The 16,659-nt window shown below is 38.0% G+C and overlaps 1 protein-coding gene and 1 non-coding gene across 3 annotated transcripts; both read right to left on the bottom strand.

Annotated features, from left to right (window-relative positions):
* Positions 1-340: 340 nt before the first annotated feature.
* trnad-guc (transfer RNA aspartic acid (anticodon GUC)) lies at positions 341-412 on the bottom strand. The gene has a single exon. It is a non-coding gene; the product is annotated as a tRNA-Asp (tRNA).
* Positions 413-8,036: 7,624 nt separating this feature from the next.
* On the bottom strand, positions 8,037-13,626 carry LOC130911952 (uncharacterized). Of its 2 annotated transcripts, XM_057829651.1 has the most exons (5): positions 13,528-13,609; positions 12,887-12,945; positions 12,484-12,565; positions 10,444-12,096; positions 8,037-9,511 (listed from the first exon to the last, which is right to left on the bottom strand). In XM_057829651.1, the coding sequence occupies exons 4-5, from the start codon at positions 11,876-11,878 to the stop codon at positions 9,318-9,320; spliced, it is 1,629 nt and encodes a 542-aa protein (XP_057685634.1). In that variant the 5' UTR covers positions 11,879-12,096; positions 12,484-12,565; positions 12,887-12,945; positions 13,528-13,609; the 3' UTR covers positions 8,037-9,317. The 2 variants fall into 2 exon arrangements, with proteins under 2 accessions (XP_057685634.1, XP_057685635.1); XM_057829652.1 differs by having other exon boundaries at positions 8,037-9,505; positions 12,887-13,626.
* Between the last annotated feature and the right edge of the window lie 3,033 nt (positions 13,627-16,659).

Below are 16,659 nucleotides of genomic sequence, written 5' to 3'. Positions count from 1 at the left end.
CTTTAATCGTAGTATTTGGCAGATGAGTAAAGTATTTGGAAAAAAATGACTTTTGTAAGTGTACTGTTACTTCCCAAATAATATTAGAAATAAAAGTAGTCATCCAAAAAATGTACTCAAGTATTCTGTAAGAAGAATACTCAAGTATTGAGTGCTTACAATGTCAGATTTTTAACAATATGTTTTTGAAGCACTTTTAACTGCACGAACTGTTATTATACTGTAGTTCAAACTTACATGACCGTATTATGCTAAATAAATACACAAAAGCATTATTTTTCTCTATTTGTTCGCGATTTGACTATTCTTGCCAAAAGTACAATGAGGGTTAAAAACGTAACTCCCCGTCGGGGAATCGAACCCCGGTCTTCCGCGTGACAGGCGGAGATACTGTCCACTATACTAACGAGGAAGTTGTCACTTTTATTGTCTATTGTGGTTCTGAATCTTGAAGTGTCCAAAAAAAATTAAAAAAAAACGTGCTCCATGACACATGATTCCTTTTTGCACTGGTAGTATCCCACATACACAAAATAAAAGAATAGTCCGAAGTGGGTACGCTTCAAAAACACACCTCCTTAAAATTAGGTAAATTCCCTTATTTTCATTGTAAATCTACTAAAAATAAGTAAAATTACTGCCAGTGCTTCACGGAAATTTACGGAGCCCCCCGGGTGCCAGGATGGAAAAAATAAAAAATCATAGCTAATCTGTACCCACAGATTACTAATCTGTACCCACAGTTTACTAAACTGTACCCACAGTTTACTAATCTGTACCCACAGATTACTAAACTGTACCCACAGATTACTAAACTGTACCCACAGTTTAGCAATCTGTACCCACAGATTACTAAACTGTACCCACAGATTACTAAACTGTACCCACAGTTTACTAATCTGTACCCACAGATTACTAATCTGTACCCACAGATTACTAAACTGTACCCACAGTTTACTAATCTGTACCCACAGATTACTAATCTGTACCCACAGATTACTAATCTGTACCCACAGTTTACTAAACTGTACCCACAGTTTACTAATCTGTACCCACAGATTACTAAACTGTACCCACAGTTTACTAATCTGTACCCACAGATTACTAAACTGTACCCACAGTTTAGCAATGACCTGGAAACTGTAGTCACCAATGTTTGGCGGGGACTCCAAACGCCGAGGGACCGACCAAGCAAGCACCTGCACCTTTTGCCCTCGGCGAACTAAGAGGTTTAAAAGGTAACTATTGCACGTTTTCTTTGGTAGGCGTATTTCAGGTGTCATCAATCAATATGGCATGTTGTGTTTGCACATTTTCTTTGCTGCTGTCGTGTCCGTGCGTGCTTAATTCAAGTAGTGTTCATTTGTCAGTTCGCTATTTTTAGTAGCCGCATTAGCAACGACCGGATAAAAGTAGCCTTAAGTGTTGCTATTCACCATCCATGCTTTGAACGAGTAGTTTTTAATATTCTCTCGCTGCATTCACGCTATCAACACCATCGTGGCAGCTGTTTTTTTTAAATGTAGTTATTCCTTTTATGTCGGACTTGGTTTAATTTTGTGTCGTCTTCCTATCCAGTCATCGTGAACAGTTGAGGTGACAGACAACTACGTCTGTGAAGGGTTGAACACCATAAGTAATCATGCTCAAAGTTCTTTATTACAATTTCGCGTTGTTTATTTATGCCGTCCTTTTTTCGTTTTTTTTTTTTTTTTTTTTTTAACCAAATGAAAGTGAATCCAGTCAAGGAGAACGGGGTTGATTGTCACATGGATTGGTTGTTGTACAACATCAGTATCATCAGAATTCCGCCACTGGACAATATCACAGCACTCTGAGATAAAAGGAAATGTAATTATTTTTTTAAGGGTCATTGTAATATCTTAAGGTCCTAACTATTATTTTTTATGGACTTTTTCATAATAGGTTTGTAGTTATGACAGCGTTACCATTAAAAAGTATGAGGACAAATCATTAGTTTTGATTCAACGTTCTCCATCTAATCAGCTGCTTGTAAGCTGTTAGTTTAGCACAAGTGTAGGTATGTTGTAATATTTGGACAGGGATGGTTGTCACCACATTAACAGTTAAAATGATTCAAATGATTTTTATCACTGTACAAGGCGCAGTGAAATTGTTTTCCAGCAGTTCTCAGTTATGTACAACATATATATTAAAAATAACTCTAGAAAATACTTTAAGAAATTCAAACAACAGTGTGCAGTTTTGTGTAGTGGAGTCTTCAGGTAGTGGGCACACAAACTCTGCATATTTGTAGAGCCCAGACCTGATGCCCACCATCACTGTGCTTCTGCCAGTGAATGGCTGTTGGTCAATGTGCTCATGTTCATTTCTGGACTCAATTTAATTGTTGGATAGGGTTTCGCTCTAAATGAGTTGTTGATTGAAATGCATTCCTTGTTTCTCACAAAAACCTAAGATACGGATGTTTTCTGCCTTGTCCTGTCGGAGCAACATTGTAAACTAGTTCATAATGTAAGGGTAATGTTACAATATAGTCTTGCTATTCATCCTTTTTTCTTACAATATATCTATTTTCCATACCGCTTATCCTCACAAGGATCCCTGGGGGTGCTGGTGCTCAGCCAAGCTAACTATGGACAGTAGGTTAATAAAAATAAACATAATACATTTCGTTCAGAAAATTGTTATCGTCAATGACAATCCCATTTAAATAAGTGACAACCAACCCTACAAATTCCCTCGTATTTCAAGGTGGTTAACACTGGCAGTGGCCAGCAGCAATTAGCCCGTATCATGCATGTATCATCACCGAAATCTCTCATCTGGCTTTTTAGTCACAGTCACTGCTACAGTATCACTAAATAATAAAATAGACAAACAAATATTTTGATGATCGATAAATCGCTGATAATCTTTGCGAGTAGTCGACTAATCGGCTTGTATATATATCGCATTTACTGTACTTTTTATATTATAGAAATCATGGTAAATCTATAGTATTTTCTTTTTTTTATGCTTTTTTTTTTTTTAATTAAAACATTTTAAAATCGAAAATATGAGTAAAATGTCTGCATTATTATTTGAGTTTATTAAAAAATATATATGATAAAACCAACCAAACTAAAAAAAGATAATTGCCAAAGTAGTTGTCGACTAATTCGATAATTGATTAGTTGTCAGTTATTCGTGACAGCCCTATTAAAAAACAACAACTCTTCTATACCCAGCAATGTTCCCTCTAATTTTTCATGTGTCTGAGCAAACACACAATCTCCCTGAGCACACTGCGGCCCACGGTGAGCAACATCAGATGTGCACCGTATTTTTTGGACTACAAGTCGCACCAGCCAAAAAATGCGCAATGAAAAGGTAAAAACATATATGCCGCACCGGCGTATAAGTTGCATTTTGGGGGGAAATTTATTTGGTATAATCCACCACCAAGAACAGACATGTCATTTTGAAATGCAATTTAGAATAAAAATACAATAGAGAACAACAGGCTGAGTAAGTGTACGGTATGATAACATTACATGACTCATAAACAACGAACTGAGAACATGCCTGGTATGTCAATGTAACATAGCTATTTAGAGTTATTCAGATAACTATAGCATAAAGAACATGCTAACTAGCAACAATGATATAATAATGTGTGAATAAGTTCACATATAAGTCGCTCCAGAAAATAAGACGCACCCTCTGCCAAACTAAGAAAAAAACTGCGATTTATAGTCCGAAAAATACAGTACATAGCGGCCACACACCAGTATCACGCCTATTAGCATTTCTACTGCCCGTAAATTATTTATTAGTAAGAGCATTTAATGATTAACATCCATAATTAAAAAATCTTAATAAATGTCACTGGAATACACACCAATCTGACTTAAATCGTACCTTATTTTTCACGTCTTAATATATAGGACTTGCATTTGGTGTACTGATATGTCACTGCTCTCATCTACTATCAGTGTATGCCAGGGTGCATTTTTAACACTGCACATAGTCTCGTTCTCCACTATATCATTGATTGAGTTTACAAATTCAAAGGCATAGTTTTTACTCCGCCAGCTTTCTTGGTATACTCACATACTTTGCCATGTGACTGCGGATTTGTTGAACTGACATCATTGACGCATACATTTCGATGGCAAGTAAAATATTGTCAATGAGAACTTCAACTTGCTCTGGGTCAGATTTTGTTTTGTGGGACCGCTCGTTTCTCTTCTGTCGGTCTTTTGCATTCTCCCGCAATAATGTACCAATCCCCTGTCGCATCTTGAGTCTTTAATTTTCAACAGCTTTCAAATGACTTTTCTGCTGAATATGACGCTTGAGGTAGTCCAACTTCCATTCAGTCCACATTTTTCCCTCTGAAAACTCACTTGGTACTTTGGCTTCAGTTTCACCGCTTGTTCGTCTATTTGCACATGCTCCGACAGCCACTCGTTCTAATATGAACTGCATTTCTTTTTTACTTTGGCGAGGTGAGTGGATGTGTCGCTGCCCGTACGTTTCGCCATGAGAAGGGGTTGGCCTTTACGTCTCTCAACTCCGCCGCACTCACGCACTGTTGTCAGCTTGCTAACCTACACCGCGCGTGTAGGCTGGGCAATACACAAGCAATGTCAATGCTATGATTGGGTGCGTAGCGGAAGTGAACCTTATCGTATCATTTGCTGGACACCTGTCATTCACCGAGTTACAACATACGTTTCTGTTGATTTTTTTTTTTTTTTTTTGTGCGCAGCATTAAATTTCTTGTGCGCAGAGTAGGTGCCAGCAGTGCGCGATTGCGCACGCGCGCAGCTTAGAGGGAACATTGATACCCAGTATGATATGATTTGACTGGTGTGTTGTCAGATATCTGTAAAAGAGCCCTTATTTAGCAGGTGCCTTATTCCTCATCTCTTCGCAGGATTTGTCGAAGTTTTTAATGTGATGGACCCTTTATATAGAAAACTTTAAAACTGAGCCCCCAGCCCATTTCAATTTATCTTTAATAACATTTAAGGTTTTATGTGAAATTTGTCCTGAAATTGGCATTATCTTTTAAAGTGGTCTCACAAAGTCATATATTTGACCTGTTGAAACTTATAGGAACCCTGACTGACGTCTGGCTAGCACCTCACCAGTTATTTATTGCCTAAAACGCAGGTCCTTATATTTATCAGATTAATATTAAATACAGCATGTACTTGTCTTTCAATAAATGAGCTAAATACTACTTTTTCTACTATTAATATGATAACATTTTCCTGTAAAGTAATCAGAATTGTAAACATACTGTATTTCTATTTCCCTCCTACAGAATTGGCTGGTGTCTGACAGCATTAAAACATCATGGATCAATTAAGGCTCATACAGCTTTACTTTCACTTGGGCCTCAACTACAAGCACATTCTCCATATGCTGAGCTCCAAGCACCGAATTACTCTCAGTATGAGGTCCCTAAAACGAATTCTGAAGAAGAATGGATTGTTCCGCCGAATCAATTACGATCATCCAGAGACAATTGTGAACTTTATTAGGGAGCAGCTCCATGGTTCTGGGGCTTTGCATGGCTACAGGTGGATGTACGCAAAATGCAAAGAGAAGGGGCTGCACGTACGCAAGGAAGATGTACGCCTGCTCCTTTCCATGATTGACCCAGAAGGCACCAAATTTAGAAGAAGAAGGAGACTGCACAGACGAGCATACTTTGCCAAGGGGCCAAATTTCATATGGCATGTTGATTCCTATGACAAGTTGAAACCATTTGGCATTTGTATCAATGGAGCCATCGATGGCTTTTCTCGACGAATCCTGTGGCTGAATGCATACCATACCAGCAGTGATCCAAAAGTCATCAGTGGTTACTTTCTTGAAACCATTAAGGAATTAGGTGGTGTTGCATGCATTGTGAGATCTGATATGGGGACAGAAAACAGTTCCATACGAAATATGCAGCGTTTCCTGCGCGGGACCCACAATGATGCTCATGCTGGTGTCAAGAGTTTTATTGTTGGAAGAAGCACCTCTAACCAGAGAATTGAGAGTTGGTGGGGCTTTCTTCGTCGTGAGTGTGTGGAATTTTGGCTGGACCTCTTCCACAGACTTAAGGATGAAGGGAATTTTGATGGAGATTTCTTAGACAAGAACCTCATGTTATTTTGCTTCCTTGGTTTAATACAGGCAAGTAGTTACATTTCAAAGGCACTTTGCACATGTTCACTCCCTGTTGGCCAACCAAAGTTTCAAATATGTTTAATGTTAATTTTAGAAGGCATCCCTATATGTAGAGCTGTGCTATGTACATTGAACCTGAGATGCTACTTTACAATATGTGTCACTTTCAACCAGCTTGTCATTTGTTATAATTTTTTAAACTTATTTTTTAACCCCTGTAGGATGAGTTGGATTCAGCCAAGGATGTGTGGAACAACCATTTGATCCGCCCATCCAAAAATCAGCATGTACCTCATGGACGGCCCAATGCTATGTACATGATCCCGGAGCTGTATGGCACCCAGGACTTGTTGTGTCAAGTGGGTGAGGAAGATCTCAGGAGGTGTGAAGGTGACTGCGTCCACCGAAAAGACATTGCTTGTGATGGTGATGTGTTCACTCTATGTACACATATAATGGCACAGAACAACCTCCAAGTTCCCGTGGATGGATATAAGGCCATGGACAATTACCTTTACTTGAGAGAGGAGATCATCACACGTTTAGGGTTTGTTAGATAGGTTCTTTAAAATTCATGCTGTGTGACTCCACCCTGAGCCTTTATTGATATTCATGTGGATGGTGCAGAACCCAAAGTACCTCTGTATTTAAGTTGCATTGAAGTAAGTTTCTTGTTATATTTGGATCCACCTGAGCATTTTCAAAAGCATCTCAACTGGACGTCCCAAATCCAGTGTAAAAATCTTATACATGTATTAAATCGAATTAACTGACTCAGGTGTTACAGATATCTTAAGTGAAATACATTTATTGAAATGCCCCGGTGGATATATAGATTTACTTTTTGAATCTTGAATTTACAGCTCTCTATTCACTTTGCCGTGGATGAATCAACTTCTATACAAAGTGTCCTCTTCATTCCTTGACATAAAGAAATTCATGCAACCCCCCCAACCCCCCCGGTTGAAGCACCTTTACAAGCAAATCCCAACAGTCTGGCAATTTTTTTGAACCACTATCAGAGTTCATTAAATGTTTGTTTCAAAGCATGTTGTTATCTCTTTATTATCTTATATAAAATATATAAATATAAATAAATATTATATATATATTATATATAATATATATTTAAATATTTACTTATTTATCTTTTATCTTTATCCATTTAGGGATGTTGGGCTTTTGGATGAACTATCGGGACGAGCCTAAAATGTATTCAAACCTTTACAGGTGAACTTAATGTGACCTTCTCCAAGATTTTGAATGCACATGTCCAACTCTTAAATGTTTCAGTAATTTTTGCACTAGTTTCTGTATTTCACCTGAAAGCCAAAGATCCTTAACTTTTTTTGAGTAGTGTCAAATTACAGATTGGAATGTATAGTGTATTTTCCCTTACATTTCCACCCAAATTTGTTATTAGGTTAGTATTTACACGATACAGCGTGTCACAGTTTTGAGATCAAGCGTTCAAGCCAAGGTTCTGGCCTTCATGTGTGGAGTTGCATGTTTTCCCCCATGTCGTCCTGTTTTTCCCAAGATCCCTCCCATTAAACAAAACATGCACGGTAAGTCGGTCAACTGAATACCCTCCAAGGTGTCAGTGTAACTGTGAAGTGTTCTCTAGCTGCACTGTGATTGGCTGCCTGCTCAGTCACCTGGGATTGGTGCCTGCACCCTCATGACCCTCACGGGGTTAAGTGGTACAGATGTAGGGCTGGATTTTTTAAAAAAAACATTTTTTTTTTTTACACATTTTTGTAAGCTAAATAATTAGCTGTTACCCTCTGTGGGAAACTGGAATGCAGGCATTCATGCTAGTCAACATCTCAAGATCATAAAGCTTAAATTTTAAACTTGATACAAGCATGGGTAACAAAACTAAAAACAATCGTGTCGTCTATTTTAAGTTGCCAAACAACCTTATTTGAACTAGCATTTGTATTCCTGGGTCATGTAACTGATATTTGTAATTTTAGGTTGATCCTCAGAGTTCTGAGAGGACACGGCATTGAACATGGAGTGAAATGGCATGGTCAAATGCACCACTCATGCACATTGCAGAGATGTCAATCTTGCATCTGTAGCCTTTAAATGTTGTTGTTCAAGTTGGCGAACAATACATTTGATTTCAAAACGCCTTTCAAACAACACTCAAGGGCACTGTACAAGCGATATTTGCGTACTGTATGTGAACTGAGCAAATTTAGCTGTCTTTACACAAAGAAAACCAGATTGGAACATTTTAAAACTTTAATACAGTACCTAATTTGACATGGGAAAATGTGCAAAATGTTAACAATCACTCTGGTCTCAATAAAGCCCAAACTATCTTCATGGTGATAAACAGAGTAGTGTACTCCACCATATGTAAACAAACAGTGCAATCAATACAGGCAAATGGCAAAAGTTAAAGTGCATGCAAAAATATATAAAATATGGTGTATTGACAAGGAGGAAAAAAATGTAACACTACTTGAACATGGCACCATAAGACTGTCATAATTATGACAGAAAACATTTCACAAACATGAATGAATGCTTATGACAGAGGTCATTAAGTGTCATTCAGTCAATTGTCAATTTTGATGCAAAGTTGACCAGTATAGCTTCAGTTTTATCTCAATACAGGTTGTTCCTTAAAATTTGGTCCACCTGAACAGTGACATGATGTAAATATTAGGAACAGGCTCTATTTTGATACAACTAATGCTTTTCCTGTCAAACTTGCATCAAAGGTGACATAATTTACTGAATGGCAATTAATGACCTCTGTCATAAGCATTAATCATGTTCATGACAGGTTTCATGTCATAATTATGACAGTCTTATGATGCCGTGTTCAAATAAAGTGTTACCAAAAATGTAAACAGTAACTCACTTTGGCAGGAAAATGGCCAAACTTCCTATAAAAGTGCATGCAATATGTCAGTGTAAACTTGTGAATCTGTCCTTTATAAAATGTTAAATTATAAAAGACTAACATTAAACAAATCTTGGCAATGCAGCACCTGAACTGTTCATCAGACATCAATGTCTATGGTTTTCACTTATTTTTAACTTTAAAATTGAAAACCAAAAAATCAGATTTTTTTAAAGATACCGTACCTTGCTACCCTTAAAATAAATAGGGAGATAAAGGTATTGCGTTTGAATTACAACTAAATAATGTCCATCACCCACATGTTTGCATCAAGTATATGATCAAACTCCTCTGCCAACTCTGGGTAGGATCCGTAGTTATTTGGCAACTCCAGAACACAGCCACATGTATGGGCTATTGGCCTCCTCGTAAACACGTTCTCTGGCTCAAAGAAACGCACGTAGATCTTCTGGACCACTAAAAGATCTGCACCTTTGAAAAAAAATAAAAAACACATTAGTTAGATCACATGCTACAACCTACTCCACACTGCATAACCCTTGTTGTTTGTCATGTACATTTCATGCTCTATAAATTTGTATGCTTTTATAGGGCCGGAACCATCAACTGTGTGTGTGCATAGATTGCAGCAAACTACAAAAAACAACAATTTTTATTAATAACTTTGCTGCCACTTTTTGCTCATTTTGTGTCACTAAATTTATCAACAGTGCACCTTACTGTTTACCTCAGAGTTACCAGAGTATATTGTATTGTGCTTGTCCACTTTACTGTTTATATTAGTACCAAAATGTACTCATTTTAGCAATACCATGGGATGAGTAGAAATGTTTATTTTTTTCTTTTCTTTATCCCGCTCAGCTGCTGAGACACGGAGAATGGGAGTCTGAGTGTCTTTTCTGGCAGAACAGTTTTAATGTGCCGCATGGGCGTTTGATGTACTCCCATTGTGGTTGTTTATTTGATGTCTTTTATTCAGCAAAGCGGACAGGAAAAAATGTTGTTGTTTTTTTTTTTTATTGGGGGTGGCAAAGAGAGAAACAGACAGAAAAACAATAACAACTAAAGAAGAATACATCATTACATGCTACCTAATATACTGTATGTAGCGGTGCTATAGTGGCTTGACAAGTCTACCAGGGGGACACCATGTAAGATGGGGTGAGGGATGACTAGAAATTGAATTTTGATTCCCTTGTACAAGATTGGCCCCGACATTTTTACATTAATTCATTAATTTCACAGCCCAGAAGAACCTGATTTGACAAAATCTCTGGACATATTCAAAGTGTCTCATTTCTGTAATGTAAGATGGGCATATTCATTGCTCAATAGTGAATATATTTACCAAGTACAACCAAATAACAGAAATTAAAATGAATTTAGAATATATGGCAGATTACCTGTGCAAAATCGAAGAAATTTCTTCAGCCGATGCTCTCTGCAACTCCTGATGAATTTTTTAAGAAATTCAAAACTCTGCATTTCTTTCATGTTGAGATTCCCGTAGTCTAACATGGCAATGACCCGCCTTGGTGTCGGGTTAAGGCCAGCATATACTTCATTGAGTCCTCCCGCTGGTAAGATTAGTTCCTTCAATATACTGGACCAACAGTCAGCAATATATGCGGGGTCTTGGATGAGCTCTTTATGTGCCACCTCGATTAACGTTTTCTTGACATTCCCCTTGTTGACGACAACTTTAACTTTATGGGCATCAAGAAAGTCAATCCACTCTTCAGTTTCATTGACGGAAAAAAAATTGTTCATTGCTTTTTCGGCCACATCCTTTTCTTCTGTGGGAATTGTGTCAAAAAATGACAAAAGCAGGTCATTCTCCACCACTTCCCGACCGAGACAATATGAAATAAAGGGCTTCGCCAGAGCAACAGGAAAGTACTTAACCAGGTTGTAACCAAAGACCAAGACTTGGGCTATATTAACCCAATCGTCCTTCAGGTCATGTCTCGTCATCGGCACCTTTGTTGTTCCTCCGTGAGTACATTTACTAAAAAAAGTCTCCCAGTACTCACTCAAAGCATCGCGTAAGACACCACCGCTGTCTTCCCCTTTTTCCATGTTACCATTAGGTTGGAACATTTCTATTTCCACCAACATCTCAGCAATATCTATATTGCCATTTTTAAAAGCAGTGTTTAATTCATGGAAAATATTTCCCCTGTGCAACTTGAGTTTCTTTGTTCCACGTAGGTGTGGTTCTTGGACTGGAATGTCCCCTGCAACGTGCTCCAGCGGGATGGTGTCATCTAGGGGATCATCCACATCCGGAATGGCATTTTCACCATAGGGTTGCATGAAGATTATGTCCTCATCAACAATTATGAATTGTTCATTGACAAGATTTTCTTGGCTGAAACCACCAGTGGCTCCCTCAATTTCTCTGTCAGATGTAGGCACATTGTTTGTTTCGTTCAGTGTAAGAAAACTTACAGATGAGGTGTCTTGGGGTGTATCGGGCACTTCTTCATGGCTATCAGCATGAATTCTTTTGCACGACAAATAAAGTCGTAATGTTTTTACCCTTCGTTTTTCATATTGCTCATTTAAGGTTGTTTGTGGATCAAGGACGTCTTCAGTGAAGTCTCGCATTGTGAATTCAAATTCACTTTCTGTACCTATTTGGGATTTTCCATCCGAAAAAAAGAGCGATTTGCCCGTTTCCAGTAATTCAGACATTGTTGCATTCTTCGCAGCCTTCAAATGTCTGATACCTCCCCCTCTTCTTTCTCTCACCTGGACAAATCTGCCCTCCTTTTCTTCAAATAGGCCCATCTGATAATTGCGGTGTTCCTTTGTGGCATTTTTATTGCCTGACATTTTTTTCACTCGTTCATCCGTAGGCCACTGGAAGACATTCGCCTTTGATTAATTTTTTAAATTAATGATTCAGTTGCTTTGGATAATGTTGTGCTGGTCCCTTCAAACACAGCCACTTCTCTTCTGCAGTATTGGCGTATTGCAATACGATCTCCAATTTTTGGAATATATTTTGTCAGTTGCTCATCTGTCATTTCATTGATGGTGTAGCAATCAATCTGAGGGGGAAAGAAAGAACCTTGTTAACTGAACAAGATTCCGAGATACTGAAAGAGCATGATCAATTATTTGGAAACAATGATTTATAGCCTGGTGAATCAAACAATTTTGTTAAAGCCATGAAAAAAAATCATTGTCAATTATGACAGCGCCCAGCAGATTAGTCATCAGCATTAAAATTATTTTAATTTTTTTCAGAATTTTTGACCTCATCGAGCTACCTGTAAATATCAATAAATCGGTCTCAAGAAAAACGCATTATAGCTGAAAATATTGGGGGGGGGGGGGGGGGGGGGGCACAGTAGAAAAATAATATGAATTGACATTGTCTTGAATACAAATAAATGACAAATATTAGTAGTAGGTAGTCACAGGCAGGTACATACCTTCTCCTCAATGAAGGTTTCAATTACATCCTCACCTAACATTCGCTGCTCTTGAATAAATTTTCTAAAATTTGAATCCATCCTATGAAACAAAAATAGGTTCCTGTAAGTTCAACAATCCATCCTAGGATAACAAAAATACTTTTAAAGTGAATAAATGAATTGTGTACTCAAAATAACTGAAGAAAACTTGAAAAACTGAGTTGCGCATCTTTTGAAATTTACCATTTTTAAAAATAAAAAAAAAAGTGGGGAAGAGACCAACCCCCCATGTGACAACAAACCCCGTTCTCCCCGACTGGATTCACTTTCATTTGGTCAAAATAAAAAAAACGAAGAAAAGACTGTAGTAAATAAACACAACACATTATGGTCATAAATAACTTTTGGCTTGATTACTTACAGTGTTCGATCCTTTGCAGACAGATTTAGCTGACTGACACTTCAATTCTTCAGGGATGACTGCATAAGGAAGACGGCATAAAATCAAACCATGTCGCAGACAAAAAACAAACAAAAAACAGCGGCTATTATGATATTAATAGCGTGACTGCAGCGAGAAAATGTTGAAGGAAAACATTCTTTAAACGCCTGGATGGTGAATAGAAATACTTAGGCTACTTTTATTAGGTCGCTGCTACTGCGGCCACTTACGGGAGAGGCATAGCGAACGAACAATGAACACACTAGTTGAATTAAGCACGCACGGTCACGACAGCAGCACAGAAAATGTGCAAACAGTGCAACATGTCATTACCAAAAGAGCTGCCATTATGATGTTAATAGCGTGACTGCAGCGAGAAAATGTTGAAAGAAAACAATCTTTAAACGCATGGATGGTGAATAGAAATACACGCTACTTTTAGCAGGTCGCTGCTAATGCGACCATTTACGTGAGATGCATATATTGAAAGAACTAATAAACACTACTTGAATTAAGCACGCACGGACACGACAACAGTACAGAAAATGTGCAAACACAACATGCCATATTGATTGATGACACCTGAAAGACGCCTACCAAAGAAAACGTGCAATAGTTACCTTTTAAAACCCCTTTGTTCGCTCGCCGAGGGCAAAAGGTGCAGGTGCTTGCTTGGTTGGTCCCTCGGCGTTTGGAGTCCCCGCCAAACATTGGTGACTACAGTTTCCGGGTCATTGCTAAACTGTGGGTACAGATTAGTAAACTGTGGGTACAGTTTAGTAATCTGTGGGTACAGATTGGTAAACTGTGGGTACAGTTTAATAATCTGTGGGTGCAGATTAGTAAACTGTGGGTACAGTTTAGTAATCTGTGGGTACAGTTTAGTAAACTGTGGGTACAGATTAGTAAACTGTGGGTACAGTTTAGTAATCTGTGGGTACAGTTTAGTAAACTGTGGGTACAGATTAGTAATCTGTGGGTACAGATTAGTAATCTGTGGGTACAGATTGCTAAACTGTGGGTACAGTTTAGTAATCTGTGGGTACAGTTTAGTAATCTGTGGGTACAGATTAGTAAACTGTGGGTACAGATTAGTAAACTGTGGGTACAGATTAGTAAACTGTGGGTACAGATTGCTAAACTGTGGGTACAGTTTAGTAAACTGTGGGTACAGATTAGTAACCTGTGGGTACAGATTAGCTATGATTTTTAAATTTTTTCTACCCTGGCACCCGGGGGGCTCCGTAGAAATTGTACTTATTTAGTGTAAGAAAAATAGCTATCTTAAAATAAACTCAACAGACTTATTTTAAACAATAAATTTGTATAATTAATCTAAAAAAAAATTCTTAATTTGAGAATATTTTTCTAACGTTACCTGAAAACAAATTTGTCTTGATTTAGGTGGAAAATTACCAATTTTTAGATAATGATCTGGGGTGGGGGGAGGGCGATCCCGCACTACAATAGTGTTGCACCGATACTATTTTTTGGGCCCGATACCGATATCGATACCTGACCCCCTTTTGCCATCAGAACTGCCTAAATTCTTCGTGTCATAGATTCAACAAGGTGCTGGACGCATTCCTCAGAGAGTTTGGTCCATATTGACGTGATGGCATCACACAGTTGGTGCAGATTTGTCGGCTGCACATCCACGATGCGAATCTCCAGTTCCACCAAATCCCAAAGATGCTCTATTGGATTGAGATCTGGTGACTGTGGAGGCCATTTGAGTACAGTGAACTCATTGTCATGTTCAAGAACCAGTCTGAGATAATTTCAAACCTCTTAAACTACTGAAATGCAAAGAAAACTGTTTTAGCACAGTTATTTCTATAACACATACAAAAACTGATTTTCATTCAAAGTTGTATTTTTTCAATCATTTGCAAAATAAAAGTTACCAAAAATGGCAATAACCCCAACCTCCACCTCCTAATATTTATTTTCCCTCTCACAGTAAATTCCAATTCTAAATTTTAACTACTAAAGAACATTGTGTGTATATTAAAAGTGAATATTAAAATTGAAGTTAATGTAAACGTTTACTTTTTTTTTTTTTTTTTTTTAAATGACAAAGATATAAGTAACATACATTCAGAAAAATAAGTACAAATGACTTTCAGTATATTATGCAAAGTGAAATGGAATATATTTTGAAGATTGTGCAAACACTGACTTTTTTAAATCATAAGGAAATGAATAAGTAGCCTAACATAAATGAACAAATATAAGTCCAAAGTGCACATTGACAGCTAAGATGATTTGAACCTCCCTATCAGAGCAAACAAAACTAAATATGATAAGTAAGCCTCCTCAACTCTTTCGTTTTTCTTAAAGATTTGATCCATTTTATGTTGCATTGCCCTTTTTTTGGTCGCATCAATTCAACTTTTTTTTCTTTTTTTTTTTTTGCTATTCCAGAAAACCTGCACTTTTGAACCAATCAGAGCTAACTCTGCTGATCTCTGCTTGTCTTTCATTTAATAGGAAAATGAATCCAGGTTTTTTGCTTTGCTGCGTGCATTCGCCCATTTACGTGATTCATCATCGTCAGACTCAGATAACTTAAGCAGCTGGGGAAACCTCCATGCTGTCCGTGGAATAAAATCAATGATAAATATTGGTGGAAACGGATTACGCTACACAAGCACTTTATTATGCTTGTTGTTAACACTTGTGTATGTAAATCTGATGTTGGTAGATTGTTTTCTTCTTGGAGAAATGCATGAGTGGCAGCTTAGCATTTTTTTTTTTTTTTTTTTAACATACCGTTTTGACAGTTGCCGTCATATTTTCAGAATCAAAGCACTGTGTACCGGAACAGCATTCCGGCCCTGAATCTTATACCGGAACTGCGTTCCTGACCATTCTGACCCACTTTCACCCCTGGAGCAGTATCATCGCGGATGTACGTTGTTGTGAACACACAACTGAATACGAAGTTGTGTATTTTCTTTGATGAATTAGAGACAAAACTATCTGGATGTAATGCAACGGGATTTGGGAACTAGCTCACTTGGGGAGGACAATACAGTTGCGGTCAAGAAATGCCAGTAAATGGTATCGGCGCCCTAAATGTTGGTACTCGTCGATACCGATACCACCAATTCGAGCCGGATCGGCGCCCCCTGCCGATTAGGCTCGAGCGTTTACGTCACAGCAGCACGGGATCATGCGAGATTTGCGACAACACAGCCATTTCGGAAGCACGTCTGCATCACAGGACATTTAAACTTAACGGCAAATACAATTCAACTACGAGTGCCAAAGATGGAAAAAAGTAAGGAAAACTTGCCAGTTCGATACAGAGACATACTTGTTACCACGGCGAAGGACAGATACAATGCCTTGCAAAAGTATTCGGCCCCCTTGAACCTTGCAACCTTTCGCCACATTTCAGGCTTCAAACATAAAGATATAAAATTTTAATTTTTTGTCAAGAATCAACAACAAGTGGGACACAATCGTGAAGTGGAACAAAATTTATTGGATAATTTAAACTTTTTTAACAAATAAAAAACTGAAAAGTGGGGCGTGCAATATTATTCGGCCCCCTTGCGTTAATACTTTGTAGCGCCACCTTTTGCTCCAATTACAGCTGCAAGTCGCTTGGGGTATGTTTCTATCAGTTTTGCACATCGAGAGACAGACATTCTTGCCCATTCTTCCTTGCAAAACAGCTCGAGCTCAGTGAGGTTGGATGGAGAGTGTTTGTGAACAGCAGTCTTCAGTTCTTTCCACAGATT

This window comes from Corythoichthys intestinalis, chromosome 2 (assembly GCF_030265065.1).
Source record: "Corythoichthys intestinalis isolate RoL2023-P3 chromosome 2, ASM3026506v1, whole genome shotgun sequence".
NCBI classification, from domain to species: domain Eukaryota; kingdom Metazoa; phylum Chordata; class Actinopteri; order Syngnathiformes; family Syngnathidae; genus Corythoichthys; species Corythoichthys intestinalis.
This window is presented reverse-complemented; position numbering and strand designations above follow the sequence as displayed.

Excerpts from the sequence above, each read along its gene's own strand:
- LOC130911952 (XM_057829651.1), bottom strand. The coding sequence starts at position 11,878 with ATGTCAGGCAATAAAAATGCCACAAAGGAACACCGCAATTATCAGATG. Across the intron at positions 9,512-10,443 it reads ATTTCTTCGATTTTGCACAG|GTGCAGATCTTTTAGTGGTC; the intron begins GTAATCTGCCAT and ends TTTTTTTCAAAG.